Source organism: Sus scrofa, chromosome 4, assembly GCF_000003025.6.
Source record: "Sus scrofa isolate TJ Tabasco breed Duroc chromosome 4, Sscrofa11.1, whole genome shotgun sequence".
NCBI lineage: Eukaryota > Metazoa > Chordata > Mammalia > Artiodactyla > Suidae > Sus > Sus scrofa.
The window spans coordinates 10,130,729-10,147,486 of NC_010446.5; the positions used below are offsets into that span (position 1 = coordinate 10,130,729).

The 16,758-nt window shown below is 48.0% G+C and overlaps 1 protein-coding gene across 10 annotated transcripts in view; it reads left to right on the top strand.

Moving 5' to 3' along the window:
• ASAP1 (ArfGAP with SH3 domain, ankyrin repeat and PH domain 1) overlaps positions 1-16,758 on the top strand; it is a 348,069-nt gene that overhangs the window by 26,869 nt on the left and 304,442 nt on the right. For all 10 annotated transcript variants that reach the window (XR_002343078.1, XM_021088910.1, XM_021088909.1 and 7 more), the window contains exon 2: positions 9,585-9,670. Coding sequence is in view for 9 of the 10 variants with exons in the window: in XM_021088910.1 (XP_020944569.1) it covers positions 9,612-9,670 (59 nt within the window). In the remaining variant the exon portion in view is untranslated. The remainder of the gene's footprint in view (positions 1-9,584; positions 9,671-16,758) is intronic.

A 16,758-nucleotide genomic window follows, 5' to 3' on the forward strand; every position in this document is an offset into this window, starting at 1 on the left:
AGAAGCGAAGTTCACGGCCCAGAGTCACACAGCATTAGAGGGGAGAGCCGGTGGTGGGAGCTGAGTCTTCCTGCTCCAAAGCCTGTTCTCTTTCCAGTGCTTGGGAAAGTCCCCAGCCGGCCGCCTGCTGCTCCTTCACCTACGCAGTGAGCCCCGGGGCAGCGGCACAGATGGCTCTGGGCTTAGTGTGCTCGCTGAGTGTAAACACATGATTGTTTGCAAGGACCTGATCGTGCTATTAGAAACAGCCGGTAGCTCAACAAACCCTAGGCACCTGCAGATTTCACACTCCACACTGGCAGCTCTTCCCAGGGGACTGGGAAGGGACTGTCATTTTGCAGTGGCACAGGCAGAGTTGAGCCTGCTCCTGCAGGCACGAGGAGGGGGGCACGTGGCTAGTGAGTGAGCCCAGCCGGCCCCCAAAGCCATAGCTCTCCAGGTGACTTGGGTGTTCTCAGCTCACAGCCTGTTTCTCTGGCTTTGACTTGTCTTAAGAGCCACACAATTCTCAGGATGCAACTTTTGAAGAAGCTGAGGATTGGGAGTTCCTGTCGTAGGTCAGCGGAAAGGACTCCGACGAGTATCCATGAGGATGCTGGTTTGACCCCTGGCCTCACTCAGAGGCTTAAAGATCTGGCGTTGCTATGGCTGTGGTGGCTGGCAGCTGCAGCTCCGGTTCGACTCCTAGCCTGGGAACTTCCATGTGCCTCCTGGCTGGCCCTTAAAAAAGAAAGGAAGAAGTTTAGGATTTATTATTCACCCGTAGTTCATGGGTTCCCGTGACAGCCAGCACTTGGTCTTTTTCTCATTTGGTTAAGGTCTGATTCTCTCTTTTTTTTCTTCTCATTTTAAGATCTTTTATTTTTTGGCCATACCCACAGCGTGCAGAAGTTCTGGAGCCAGGGATCAAACCCACACGTGCCACAGCAGTGACAATGTTGGATCCTTAACCCCGCTGAGCCACTAGGGAACTCCAAGGTCTGATTCTCTTAAACATGGGCTCTAAGAGACCAGGCTGATTTTGCCAACCATGATTATATCTTTGATGTTTATTTAGCTTGCCAAACATTTTTTCAATAAATGAATGAATGGATGGTTGCATTTTTCTAACAGATGAGTCTCATTTATGGGAAGCTGTAGCCGATAGGAAATAGCATGCAGTAGGCACTTACTAGATGCTTGTGAGGCAGGTCCTGTGGTGTGTTCACATCCAGATTAGGTCACTTATGGAAGTTCATTCTGCCTGTCGTGTCTGTACCGGTCTCCCTGCCCCCACTGGACTGTGGTCTCAAACCACCCAAGTTTGCCTTCTCACTGCAGCCCAGGGTGCAGTCCACGCAGGAAATGGGATCTAAGACATGGTCGTGGTCATTGCGAGTTTATAATCCAGCAAGAGAGTGCTTCTGGTTTTGTGCATCATGACTTCTTTGGAGGGGAGAGACGCAAACCATCTTTGTTCTTTTAACCAGTGAGGGAGGGGCTGGGCCAGTGGTGACGTCATTGTGGGTTAGAGCACCTCAGCTGTACTTGGCTTTCTTGGGCTGGGCTTCTGCAGAGTCTGGTCTGCTTCCTCCTGTAGCCTACCTTGATTGGGTCATCCTGGGCAGATGGAGCCAGCAGGAGCAGCCCATCCCAAAGACTTGCTGGTGGGCAGGAGGAAACAGCAAGGGTCCAGAGTTACCTGGCCGAAGTCATAGGTGAATAACTCAGGGCTGCTCAGGGCAGGTAGGGAGGCAGGGCTGGTTGCTTGCTAGTGGATATGGAAACTGAGAGACCTAGTAATTGGTACAAAATCCCCGTGACCAACTCAGGTGGTCTCTGGATTCTCTTCTTTTGTTTTTTGGCCATGACCATGGCATGTGGAAGTCCCCAGGCCAGGGATCAAGCTTGCATCACAGCAGTGACGTGAGGTGCTTCAGTGACAATGCTGGATCCTTAACCCACTGCACCAAAAGGGAACTCCCACCACTCAATTCCTGAATGGCTTCAGGAGAAGAGGCTTGACTTACTTATTTGAAACAATCGGAAAATAATCCCAAATGGGATGTATTCAGTCACAATTCACACTGCTCTACCTGGCATGGTAAGTACAGCTCTGAACTTTGAAGTCAACTATCCCAAGTTTGAACCCTGAATCTGCCTTTACCAAGTAGCCCTGTGATGAGATGTTACATCACTCCTGTGGGCCTCCGTTTTCCTATCATAACATTCAGACAATCACAGTTTCTGGTAGAGTTGTGATGCGGATTGAATATGATAATGAGTGTGCCTAGGATGAGTCTGGTACCTAGAGAATGATCAGTAGGGGATGCTGTTATTATTATTTTATTTATATTTTGATTGATTGATTTTGCTTTTTAGGGCCTCGCCCATGGCGTATGGAGGTTCCCAGGCTAGGGGTTGAATCAGAGCTATAGCTGCCGGCCTACGCCAGAGCCACAGCAATGCTGGATCCGAGCCACGTCTGCAACCTACACCACAGCTCACGGCAACGCCGGGTCCTTAACCCACTGAGCAAGGCCAGGGATCGAAGGCACAACCTCATGGTTCTTAGTCGGATTCGTTAACCACTGAGCCAGAACGAGAACTCCTGGAGAAAACTTTTTGAAAGAGAAGGCTTTTCAAGTGGGGCTGGACAAACTGGACTTTGAATAGGTAAGAGGAAGATTGCAGAATTTGTATTCAGGGTTTTTTCCTTAGGACCCTAGTTTTCTAAATACAGTTCCTACAGAACAGGAAAGCATCACATCAGTAAATAGGAAAAGTGTTTGCCGTGATGCTATGGGAACAAAGAAAACTGTCCGGGCTGTAGCCAGCTGCAGATGACTCGAGAGGTCATAACATCCTCTATGAAAGGATGCAGATCCCAGCGTCCGTGATGTCACTTCTGTTGACTAAAACTCAACACCTATTTGGGGATTGGCAGTAAAGAAGGGTTGATGTACCCAGTGATGTATGCCCCTCTTCCTGCATAGCATGCAGGATGGCTCTTGGGACAAGGTACTGTAATTCACTGAACAGAATTTCAATGGAAAAAGCAGAAGTGTGGGTGGGTTAAACATTCGACGCTTGATGGTAATGAATTCTGGTTCAGTCTAGCAGGGAGGTGCTTTAAATCTTCTGTCACTGGTGGCAGGCGGAAGTGAGAGGTTATAGAGAAGAGCACCCATGTTCACTCACTCCTCTGACGTCTGTTTATTGAGCATCTAGTTACAGATGCTGTGTGTTCCCTGCTGTGTGTCTGAGCCTCTCCGGGAGGGCTCTGCAGATGATACCCGTTTCCAGGGAGGGCTTCCTGCTTCTCTGAAGCCATCCCCCAGCTGTGCTCAGCCAGGGAGGCATGGGAGTTATAAACGCCAGAGCTTCCTTACCTGGGGTGGCAATTCTGAGTATGTTCCTATCTCTCTGAGGGTCCCCAGTGGGATCGCGCCCCAGGAGCCAGAGTGGTAACCTGCATGACCTCGGACTAGTTCCCTAACCTCTGAGTTTCAGATTCTTGTAGGATGGTTGTGTGGATTCAACAAGATGATGATGTTATTACCACCGCTACTGGTTACCATTTTGCCAGGTGCTTAAACTACGTTATCTAATTCTTAGTGATTATATGCGATAGGTACTTTAATTATTTCAGTTTTAAAGAAAAACTGAAGTATGAAAGGATAAGTAACACACCAAAGAGCTATCTTCTGAGTTCTGACCTAGATGCATTTGTTCTAAGGGCCAATTTTTTTTTTTTTTTTTAAATGGCTACACCTGAGGGCCTATGGAGGTTCTTGGGCCAGGGATTGAATCCCAGCCACAGCTTCGACCTACACCAGATCCTTTAACCCACTGCGCCAGGCTGAGGATCAAACCTGTGCCTCTGCACAGTTGGATTCTTAACCACTGTGCTACAGCGGGAACTCCTAAGGGCCAACTTTTTTTTTTGTCTTTTGTCTTCTTAGGGCCTCACCCAAGGCATATGGAGATTCCCAGGCTAAGGGTCTAATCAGAGCCACAACTGCTGGCCTATGCCAGAGCCACAGCAATACCAGATCTGAGCCGAGTCTGCGACCTATACCACAGCTCACAGCAATGCCGGATTCTTAACCCACTGAGTGAGGCCAGGGATTGAACCTGCAACCTCATGGTTCTTAGTCGGATTCCTTTCTGCTGCGCCATGACGGGAACTCCCAACTTTTAGTAATAAGGCAAACTGTTAGAATATAAAGTCTAGTGAAGAAGCTGTTGCTATTACTATTAGCAAATGCTCCGCATATAATTGGTGCTCCATTTATTTGTTGAGTTAAAAAAATTAATGAGTAAGGGAGTTCCCGTTGTGGTTCAGTGGGTTAAGAACTTGGCATAGTGTCCATGAAGGTGCAAGTTTGATCCCTGGCCTTGCTCATAAGCAGCAGCGTAGGTCACAGATACAGCTTGGATCCTTCATTGCTATGACTGTGGCATAGACCTCAGCTGCAGCTCCCATTTGACCTCTAGCCTGGGAACTTCCATATGCCGCAGGTGCAGCCATAAAAAAAAGAGGGGATGCATGAATGAATGAATGAATGCTAGTTTCTTGAGATTGTGAACTTTTTTTCTGTATTCTTGCCTGTCTTCCTGACATACGGTGGGTCCAAAACAAATAATCCTTGAATGAATGAGTGAATGAATGCAAAGTGGTATTTCTTTTTAATTTACTGGTAGTTCTCTGGTTCTAAGAAAATCGTGTTAATTGAAATGCATTATTTGTTTGACTTTTACAAAAACCAGTCCCAGAAAGGGAATAGCCTTAAAATCCTAACAGTATGTATCTCTGGGTACTGGTATAATAAAAATATTTTACGGAGTTCCCATTGTGGCACAGTGGAAACGAATCCGACTAGGAACCATGAGGTTGCGGGTTCGATCCCTGGCCTCAGTGGGTTAAGGATCTGGCGTTGCCATGAGCTGTGGTGTAGATCGCAGATGCGGCTCGGATCTGGCATTGCTGTGGCTCTAGCGTAGGCTTGCAGCTGTAGCTCCGATTAGACCTCTAGCCTGGGAACCTCCATGTGCTGTGAGTGCGGCCCTCAAAAAGACAAAAGACAAAAAATTTTTTTTTTTTACTTTCATGGCTTTTGTGATGGACCTGGGTTACTTTCATATGGAAAAAAATAACCTCTGTTAAAAAAAATCAGTCTCAGAGTTCTCTTGTGGTGCACCCAGTTAATCTGGCATTGTCACTTTCGAAGCTTGGGTGGCTCCTGTGGTGCAGGTTCTGTCCCTGGCCCAAGAACTTCCACATGCCATGGGTGTGGCCCTAAAAAGTCAGTCTCAAAGCATCAGTAGTCGAAAAGCAGTGTGGGTGCAACACTGACATATACGTAGATACTAAGCTAATTCGAGGGGATTCAGAGTCGAGGAAGCAGGATGCGAACTGGCTGGTGTCACACCTCACCCAGCTCTTTCACACACCATCTCCTCTGGGGGTTCACGCCCGTCTAGTGACGTAGGTCAGGCTAGGATGCTGGCCTCATTTCACAAACAAGGGACCCGGCAGCCAGAGAAGCTCCCCGACCCAAACAATGCTCTGCTTTGGGGCAGACCGTCCTGGAACTCAGGGCATTTGACTTGAATCCCCGCGGCCTTTCCACTCGTTCTGCCAGTGTCTTGGGAAGACCCATGAAAGGAGGAAGGCCAAGGCTGGAGGTGAATTGGTGGACCAGGGACTCAGGTGACAGCTGTGGGTCTCATGAGCATCGTTGAGTTCTTGTAAGGAGGGAAGCCTGGCTTAGACTTTTTGAGTCAGACTGCGGTTCAGGTTTGATCCCTGGCCTGGGAACTTCCATGTGCCACGGGGGCAGCCAAAAAAAGAAGAAGAAAAATAGAATTTAGAACTATTATGGGATACATTTTGTCTAATCCCATTAAACACTCTGCTTTGTGAGACCCACCGTGAAACTGGGTTGGGATCCCAGTTGTTTTTTTTTTTTTTGGCGGCTCTGGCACATGGAATTTTCCCTGGCCAGGGATCAGGTCCGAGCCTAAGTTGTGACCTATGCCACAGCTTGGCAATGCCAGAACCTTTAACCCACCATGCCAGGCTGGACTTGAACCTACATCCTGGTGCATTGCATCACAGTGGGACCTCCTGGGATCCCAGTTCTGCCACACATTGTCTTGGGCACACTATTTCATATCTCTGAGCCTTGATGTTCTCATCTGTAAAGCTGGCCTGATGCCTACCTTTCAGGATTGTTGTGAGGGTCAAGTTGGCACCGAGGAGGGGTGTTTACTGCAAGAGGTGGCTTTGCTGGTTGTCATCACACCTGTGCAGTCTGTGTACAAGCTTTTGCATTTTCCAGTTTGGATCCTCATTGGTGTCCATAAGTTAGCGTTCCCGTGTGTATCAGTCAGCTTTTGCTGAGTAACAACAACCACAGAATTGCAGTGGCTTGCCTGACAGCAGGTGTTTTATTTTCACGAGTCTGTGGGTCAGTTGAGGCTTGGCTGTTGCAGGCTGGGCTTGGCTGGCTCAGGCTGGACTTCAGGTTGGGTTCACATCTATTCCATGTGTCTTCACTGGGGGGTCCAGGCTGAAAGGCAGCAGCAGAGAGGGGTTAGGGAGACAGACATACGCCTCGGGTGACACATCACAGGAGAGCAACAGGGAGACTTGGGCCCAGGACACGGTTGCTTCCATCCTCGTTCCAATGACTTAAACAAGTCAATCCAGACTTTTCCAGAACCTGGTGGGGGACGGGAAGAACCAGCACCTGCTGTAGTGGGATGTACTACAAGTCGCGTGACAAGGGCAGGGTGTGCAATTCAAATTCAGGTCGGGAGTGACAGGTAGGAGCAGTCTGTACTCTGTCTTAGTTTGTATGCTTGGATGAAGCGAGGAAAGCAGAGGAAAGGCGAGGTGAGGAGGGAGCTGGGAGAGACACTGATTATTTATGCAAGACGTGTACTGAGTCACGCTGGGCTCAGGAGGGGAGCGTCTGGGGAGATCACGGTGTGTGATTCTGAGGGAGAGCATATGTTTACGCTTATGCCAGCACCACGCTGTCTTGATTATTTCAGCTTTGTCGTAGGTTTTGAAATCGGGAAATGTGAGCCATCCATTGGCTTTCCTGAGTTTGTTGCATTGCCATATGAATTTTAGGATAAGATTATCAATTCCCCATCGAATTTAGATGTGTGATTCAAAGCTCAGGAAGATTCAGCCAATTACTGTTGGCATCTAAGGTTGAAGAAAGGGGCTTGACCATTTATGCAACAAGTATTGATTCAATACTGTGCTGGGCACCGTGTAGCTGGTGCTGGGGATGTGCCAGAGAGAAGATCCAAACACCGTCTTTGGACTCACATCGCTTATACTCAGATCAAATCAACAGATGTTAATCAGTCTTTTTTTTTTTTTTTTTTTGTCTTTTTGCTATTTCTTTGGGCCGCTCCCGCGGCATATGGAGGTTCCCAGGCTAGGGGTCCAGTCGGAGCTGTAGCCACTGGCCTACGCCAGAGCCACAGCAACTCGGGATCCGAGCCGCGTCTGTAACCTACACCACAGCTCACGGCAACGCCGGATCGTTAACCCACTGAGCAAGGGCAGGGATCGAACCCACAACCTCATGGTTCCTAGTCGGATTCGTTAACCACAGCGCCATGACGGGAACTCCGTTAATCAGTCTTCACATACATGAATGAATAGTTAAAAACTGAGATAAGGAGTTCCCGTCCTGGTGCAGCTGGTACCAATGTGACTAGGAACCATGAGGTTGAGGGTTCGATCCCTGGCCTTGCTCAGTGGATTAAGGATCCAGCATGGCCATGAGCTGTGGTGTAGTCACAGATGTGGCTTGGATTCTGTGTTACTGTGGCTCTAGTGTAGGCCAGCAGCTGCAGCTTCAATTCGACCCCTAATCTGGGAACCTCCATATGCCACGAGTGTGGCCCTAAAAAGCAAAAAAAAATTAAAAACTAAGATAAAATCTGTGATCTAATCTCCTGGAGGGGTAGGAAGAGATTCCCTGAGGTAGTCAGATTTAAAGAAGTACAGGAGTCATTGTATAACTACAAATGTAATAAATTAATTGAGTAATAAAAAAAAAATTTTTTTTTTTAATTTTCCCACTGTACAGCAAGGGGGTCAGGTTATCCTTAGATGTATACATTGCAGTTACAGTTTTTTCCCCCCCAATTTTTTTTTTTAAATATAAAAAAATAAAATAAAATAAATAAAGAAGTACGGGAGTTAACTAGACAAAGTGAGTGAGGAAGCCTAACAGGCAGAGGGAATAGCATGGGCAAAGGTCCGGGGGCAGAAGGATGGTGACAACTTGCAGGGTCTGAAAGAAGGTCATGTGGCTGCAGCACTGAGCCCAGGTGGACACGTTGAGGTCAGGGAGGTGGGCAAGAGTCAAACTGTGTTAAATGATTTTTATCCTGAAGCACTTAGAAGCCACTGAAGAATGTGAAGCTCGAGGTGGAGAGGTGACACAATCAGATTTGTGTTTTAAAGAGTTTATTCTGGGGAGTTCCTGTCGTGGCACAGCAGAAACTAATCCAACTAGTATCCATGAGGATGCAGTTTCAATCCCTGGCCTTTCTCAGTGGGTTGGGGTGCCAGTGTTGCTGTGAGCTGTGGTGTAGGTCGCAGATGCGGCCCAGACCTGGCGTTGCTGTGGCTGTGGTGTAGGCTGGAAGCTGCAGCTCCAATTTGACCTGTAGCCTGGGAACCTCCATATGCCACACTTGTGGCCCTAAAAGAGAAAGAAAAAAAAAAAAAAAAAAGAATTAGGAGGCAGTCGAAGCAGCCTAGTTGAGAACAATGGAGGGTTGGTCCAGGGTTGTGTCATTGGTGATGGAGAGAGACAGGTTGAGAGGTGTTCAGGAAGCAAGAGACACATGGCTTTTAGGGATGGATTCCATACAGGCTGAAGGGAGATGGTATGTCCAGCGGCTCCTCTAGTTTCCGGCCCCAGGCGGAGGTACCACGCCTAGCTGGGGGATCACTGGAGAAGGACCCGGCGGGTCCCCTGGCCTGTCTTGTTTTCACATCCCCACCTCTGTTTCCCCTTCATTCCAAAAATATTGAAGCTGTTCCCTTATGTAACACCTTTAATCCCAGACTTCCTGTGCTCTGTGCACTCAGCAATTAATTAAGTTTCGGTATGCCTGAATTAATTAAAACCCTCTCTCCAGCTCAGAAATATGTGGATTCCTATTTCTCCACCATCTTCCTGGGGCTGATTCCCTTGGCTGGGGGGATGCCTCTGCTTCCCGCAGGCACACAGCTGCGGCTGTCTGTCCGTCTGCCGCACCTGTCAGTGCAATTTGATTTCATGTTTAGGAGCCCAGGTCTAGAGATGTTAATGACTTGTAAATTGCTCTCCAACGTTGAGCTAGAAATAGAACGCAAGTTCCTGAGTGCAGGGATTCAGCGCTGGAGATGTCAGCCCTAATGTGGATTGCTGACATTGTGGTTTCCCCAGTTTTCCTTCCCATTCTGGACAGCCACCCTGGTATGAGGACATTCCTAACAAGGGTCCTGGTCTGAGATGATGTCTTCTGCCTCGTCCTGCTGGATGACTCTTGTCACCTTTTCTCCTGCCCCCATCCAGGTGATTTTCTGATGTGACGGCTGAGACATGAGATCATCAGCCTCCAGGCTCTCCAGTTTTTCATCAAGAGATTCACTATGGAATCGGTGAGTGCTCTGAGCTCATCCTGTCCAGAGAGCCCAGCTGGGAGATGTTGAGGGGTTCTTTGGGGAGGCAAGGGGGTTGAAATGCAAAATTTGATCAAACTCAAGCACCGGAGTCTAAGAGAGACACCAGGCGTATGAATATTAGCGGCGAACAGATCTTTCGCGTTTGAAGAGCTGCATTTTTCAAGTGTTTCCTATCCTGTGACCTCGCTCCTGCGTGCAGAGGGAGAGCTGGGGGTGGGGTGGTACCCAAATGAAGTCAGGAATGGCAGCAGAAACCAGACCACCAATAATAATAGGTGCTATTTCAGCCGAGTGGCTCTTTAGAAAACATGATTTCATTCAGTCCACCCAAGTTGGGTCCTGCTGGGAAGGGCTGACATTCATTCTACAGACAGAGAATGTGTCCAACTGGATTTGAAACAAGTTTTCCTGATTCCAGGCCTCCCGCCTTTTTCCTCCTGCAACGTGGCCTCTTGGTAGAGGTATGATTTGCCCCGTTTTGCAGCTGGGAACACTGGGACCTGGCATGGGGCATGTGATAGAGTCTAAGGCATCTGACCTCGGTGGGTGGAGGTGTGTTGGTGAATGGTGAAAAAGTGGACTGGACAGGAAGAGCCGAGAAAACTAGGCAGAGAAAACTCAAAAGAGCCTGAGCGTCTTCAAGTTGCCAGGGTGACTTGACACAGGGTCAACCTGCTAAGATTGCTGTTTCGCTTTAGCGGTGGAAAGAGTGTGGGGGCCGGAGGGGTGGTTGCATCTTGGCTCTGCCACCAACCTTTTGTGTGAGTGCAGGCAAAACGCCAAGCTTCTGTTCTGTTTTCTTTTCAGTGAAATCAAGGTAATGATATTTATGTTTCAGGTTTTTGTGCAGATTAGAAAAAAAGGTGTATGATAAGGTGTCATATCACGTAGGGCTATAGAGCATTATAATTATTCCAATTTTTAAGACGAAAGTAATTTTTAAGGATATTTAGACAAACAAGAATGTCCTGAATGGATAGGAGAGGTGAGAGGCTGGAGGCAGGGAGGCCAATTGTGGGGCTTTGATGTGACCCAGACATGAGGTGACAGGGGCCTGTTATCATCCTCCAGGATAAATAAGACTCTACCTGCTTCGTTTCATAGTTTGACTCTTACGGGATTACCCAGAACCATATTTTATTTCTCTTTGTTTTATAAATCAAGACTCCAGCATGAGGAGTTCCCGTGTGGTGCAGCGGAAAGGAATCCAACTAGGAACGATGAGGTTTCGGGTTTGATCCCTGGCCTCGCTCAGTGGGTTAGGGATCCAGTGTTGCCGTGAGCTGTGGTGTAGGTTGCAGACGCGGCTCGGATCCCGAGTTGCTGTGGTTGTGGTGTAGGCCCGCGGCTACAGCTCCAATTTGACTCCTAGGAACCTCCATATGCCACACTTGTGGCCCTAAAAAGACAAAAAAAAAAAAAAAAAAAAAAAAAGGCAGAGAGAGAGAGAGACTCTAACATGAAAGTGACCTTAGTTTTGCAAATGTCAGACGTTGGAGGAAAGATCTTTCTTTGCCACGCAAATAGTTACTGAAAGATTGCCCTAAAGAAGGTAGGCTCTGTCGCCAGACTGCCGGTGTTAAAAGCCTGGATTCGTGGCTCTGTAGTTACGTGACCTCGGGAAAGCTGCTTAGCTTCTGTGCCTCAGTTTCTTTATCTGTAAAATCATATATGCACGAGTCACTGTGAGCACTAGATGGGTTAAGGAAAGCACTGGGACCAGTACCTGGAACACAATAAATGCTATGTAAGTGTTAGCTATTGCTACCACCACCACCTCTATTACCACTATTACTGCTTCTATTGTTACTGCTACTGTTGCTTCTCTCTTCCAAGTACTGCTTTACTGTTACTTTAGTGTTAGTCCTCCCCTTACCTCTGCTGCTGCTGTGGTACTATTGCTACTCGTAGTTTTTTTTTTTTTTTTTTTTTTTTTTGTTTATTAGGGCCACACCCATGGCATATGGAGGTTCCCAGCCCAGGGGTGGAATTGGAGCTACAGCTACCGGCCTATATGCCACAGCTCAAGGCAACGCTAGATCCTTAACCCACTGAGCGAGGCCAGGGATCGAACCCACAACCTCATGGTTCCTAGTTGGATTTGTTTCTGCTGCGCCATGACGGGAGCTCCGCTACTTCTGCTTCTATTACTACTACTATTACTCCTCTATGACTGTTTTTGCTAGGTCCTGCCCATGCATTTATAAAATTTTATGGTAAGTATTATTTTCCCAATGTGAAGACAAGAGCCTGAGAGGGTCATAACTCATCAGATGCCATGCAGCTGGCAAGACAGTGGTTCACCCTTGGATGGGTCGGGGGGAGCGGTGACTGGAAGGGAGCATGAGGCAGCTTCTGAGGTTCTGCAAGTGTTCTGGGTGCGGATGACATGGGTGTCAAATCCCTTGAATGGTACATTTATGACCTAAGACAATTTTATGTGTTTATATGATAGCTCAGTAAAAACAACAGGGAGCAGGTAGGTGGTAGAGTATGAATGAAGCTACAGCTGCCTGATTTTATTTTATTTTATTTTTTTTACCTGCCTGATTTTAAAGCCCACACTCTTAACTATAAAGTGGAAGTTCCCTTGTGGTGCCATGGGTTAAGGATCCAGCATTGCCAAAGCTGTGGCACAGGCTACACCTGTGGCATGGGTTCCATCCCTGGCCTAGGGAACTTCCACATGCTACAGGTGTGGCCAAAAAAAATAAGCAAGATTAATGTGGAGTTCCCACATGGCACAGTAGGTTAAGAATCCAACTGCAGTGGCTCAGGTTGGTGCAGCGGCTCAGGTTTGACCCCCCAGCCTGACTCAGTGGGTTAAAGGATCTGGCATTGCCACAGCCGTGGATCGGATTCAATCCCTGGCCCGGATGGTCCATATGCTGCAGGTGCGGCCATTAAAAAACAAAAACCGAAAACCAAAGTTGAAAACCTTTATTTCTTTTCCTTTGTTTGTTGGCTCTTTCATATACCATGATCAATTGCTTATTACTTCTGTGCCAGGAACTGGGCAAGGGGTACTTAGGACACAGAGGTATGACCAGGACACACTGCCCTGTCCTCGAGGGGTGCTCTGTCTAGAGGGAAAAGAAGGATAAATTAAACATCACACAGATTGAAGCCACTGGGTGAGTGTGGGAGGCCCTTGGGGCCACAGGAGAGGCACATAAACCAATCCAACTACACGGGGCTGTGTCTGCTACCTCAACACTGGTGTTCTTCTCGACCTCCTCCTTTGATGGGGTGAACAGTCCCCACCTCAGGGTAAGCTGACTACGTGGGGGCTGCCTCAAAACACATAAAGCAGGAGTTCCCGTCGTGGCGCAGTGGTTAACGAATCCGACTAGGAACCATGAGGTTGCGGGTTCGGTCCCTGCGCTTGCTCAGTGGGTTAACGATCCGGCGTTGCCGTGAGCTGTGGTGTAGGTTGCAGTCGCGGCTTGGATCCCGCATTGCTGTGGCTCTGGCGTAGGCCGGTGGCTACAGCTCCGATTCAACCCCTAGCATGGGAACCTCCATATGCCATGGGAGCGGCCCAAGAACCAAGAGATAGCAACAATAACAACAACAAAAAGACAAAAGACAAAAAAAAAAAAAAAACCACCACATAAAGCAGTTCTTCCCATTGTGGCTCAGTGGGTGAAGAGCCTGACATAGCCTGCCTGAGGGTGCAGGTTCAATCCCTGGCCTCGCTTAGTGGGTTAAGGATCCGGCATTGCTGCAAGCTGTGGCATAGGTCACAGATGCGGCTCAGCTCTGGTGTGGCTGTGGCTTAGGCCAGCACCTGCAGCTCTGATTTGACCCTTAGCCTGGGAAGTGTCATACACTGTGGTGTGGTCATTAAAAAAACAAAACAACCCCCCCCCAAAAAAACCTCCCAAACCGTAAAGTGTTCTTTGCCTTCCCTGCTAAGAGCACTGAGAAGAGCCAGCTTGTCTTTTCCTGTTTGTCACTGTGACACTAGATGACCTCCACCTAGTGGCCCGTGGCGCAGACAAGTGCTGGCACTTCGGCGTCCAGCAGACAAGAGCGGAAGGTACAGGAGCGGAGGCTGTCTACGTGTATGGGGGACATAAATCCGGTGACCTCTTGCTTGGTTTGTTTATATATCATGTATATTCAAATATCATAAAAATGACTGAATGACTGGAAAGCAGACCCCACAACCATGCCGTTGCCATTCCTGGGAAAGTTTGAATACATCCAGAGGAATAGAGAACAAGATGTGCCCTTTTTTCACCCCAAAAACCGGGATGGCGGGGACAGCAGATGAATTCTGAGCCAGCAGTGGAAATCACTTGGCCTGATTTTCAGGGGTTTTTCCTCCATATGTTGAAATGAACTGACCTAAACTTCAGACCCTCCTAAGCCAAGCCCAGCAGAGACCTCTGTGACTGCCCCCCTCCCTGCCTTTGCCTTTGCAGAAAGGTCACGGGCAGCCGCCCTGTCATTCCCCTGCTGCGGGCTGTCAGCCCAAATTGAATTTCCCTGAGCCCAGCTGATGTCCCTTTCTGGCCGCAGGGCAGGGGGCAGGATGAATGCTGCGCATGGACCGGAAATGTGTCCCCCGAGCTGCACGCAGAAGCACTGACCTCTCGACTCGGAGCTGCATTTCTAACATTGTTGGAAGGGTTGGGAAGCCTTAGGATTCCTGGATGTAAAAGAAAAGGAAATGTGTTTCAGAAAAACAATGTTCAAGTTCAAGTTTATGTGAAAGAGAAAGAAATATGTTTTAGAACAACAATATTCAAGTGTTTAGAAAAACAATCTTGGGGGGGCAGTTGAATGGTATTCAAAGGGCTATGAAAGCCCGTGAAAAAAGCTATGAAAGCCCTTTGAATATAAGTGAGGCTATTTAAAATCCAACTGCCTGTTCCGTGGCATTGGCCGTTCCTCGGTTAGATACATTAAGTGCCTCCCTAGACCAAGAATTGGAAAATGATGATCCTGGCCTCCCACCTTCTCTTCGTTTTTTCCTTTCCTCCCTCAGAGTTTATTAAGCAGCTGCTCTGTGCCACACTCTGTGCTGGGTCCTGAGGAAAGAAGTGAATCAGACTCAAGGCGTTATCATTGATTCATTTAAATAAGCTTATTCATTCTGCAAATGTTTATCGAGCTCCTAATTTGCTCTGATCTCCCAGTAGAGTTGAGACATAGTTCTGCCTCCTCTCAAGTTTAGACTTTATTAAATTTTTCATTTGCTCACTCAGCAAACACTCTCTGAGCACCTCCTATGAGCCAGGGACTGTGCCAGTCGGTGGGATTCCATGATGAACAAAATAATAATAGCTTCTTCTTTTTTTTTTTTTTTTTTTTTTTGTCTTTTGTCTTTTTAGGGCTGCACCCATGGCATACAGAGGTTCCCAGGCTAGGGGTCGAATTGGAGCTGGAGCTGCTGGCCGACATCACAGCCACAGCAACATGGGATCCGAGCCTTGTCTGGAAACTACACCACAGCTCACGGCCACGCCGGATCCTTAACCCACTGAGTGAAGCCAGTCAAATTCGTTTCCTCTAAGCCAGGACATCAGCATTTTCTGGGGCACACAATTTAACCTGTGACAAATAGGTATAATGACATCAGGCATCTACAGGGCCACCGGTGTGGGTGGGTCCTGAGTAAGGCTAATTGCCCACCTTCTTCCACCCTCTGCCTCTGAGGGGTCTGTGCCTGTAGGGCGGGAACCCTGTGTTGCTCTGAATGGCTGTTTATGGAATTTTCCCCCAGGAGGTGAGACTTTGGGTGCGTACCGGGAGAGCTTTGTGTGGTCTGGGTCAATGGGCAGGGCCCATTCCCACTACTCTCGTTAGTTTTTGGTTCCTGGGGTGGTCTTGAGAGGGTCACAGCCAACACCTGCCTTGACTGGAAGGCAGGGCCTGGCGGTTAGAGCTGTGGGCGCCTATCCTGGCTTTGCTTTTGCTGGTCCTGGGAGCCTGGGTCGGATTCTTTGCCTTTCTCTGCCGCAGGTGTCTGACTGTGCCTCCCCCGGGGTCTTGTGGGGACCAGGTGGGAGCAGATGTATAAATATCCACCAGAGCACCTGACCCTCAGTAAAAGGCCGGAGGGGGTCAGGCCGGGCTAGGCGACACCTCCCTGGCAGGGGGCTTGCCCAGCTCATTCAACACCGTCTCCTCAATAAAGACCTTTGTTCATTGTTGAATGCCTTTCGCCCTCAGAACATTTTTTTTCCCCTCATCTTTCCTAAGGAAAGCGTTTTTGAAATATTGAAAACGCCCTTAGCACAAAGATGTCCATTGCAGCATCCTTTAAAATAGCAAACGGAGTTCTGTTGTGGCTCAGTGGCAACAAGCCTGACTAGTAGCCATGAGGACGCAGGGTTTGATCTCTGGCCTCACTCACTGGGCCATGAACTGTGGTGTAGGTCGAAGATGTGGCTCGGATCTGGTGTGGCTGTGGCTGTGGTGTAGGCCGGCAGCTGTACCTCTGATTTGAACCCTAGCCTGGGAACTTCCATGTGCCATGGGTGTAGCTCTAAAAAGACCAAAAAAAAAAAAAAAAAAAAAAAAAGCCTGAAAACTGAGGCCGGGGCTCTCCAACATGATGAGGTCAGGGAGATGAAGAACCAGGAAAGACGCTGGAAAAGAACAGCCGTTCGGTAGGAGTATGGCCCTAAAAATAGATAGATAAACAAATAAGCAAACATTGGCAAACAAGACAGAAATCTGCCTTATGATGAAAAAGGAGTTAATGAATTGGGGCAAAATGATTTGAAAAACTTAGGGTAAAACAATGAAAAATGATGATGTGGCCATTAATAAGATTCTGATCTCTTTTTTAAAGGTTATGAGGATACTCATGATGCAAATGTCATGTGAAAAACAAAGAACTTTATTTTTGAGGAAGTGACTTAATTTTTCTGTGCCTATTTCCTCATCTGTAAAAAGCAGACGATAACAGTACCTTCTTTAGACATAGGATTAAGCCGGATCTTAAGTGTGATCTCGGCACCTGGCATAGAGGAGACGCTCCCTAAATTGCTAATTATCACTTGGTCTAAATTATGCACTAAATAGTCATAGACAAATATTTAGAATAA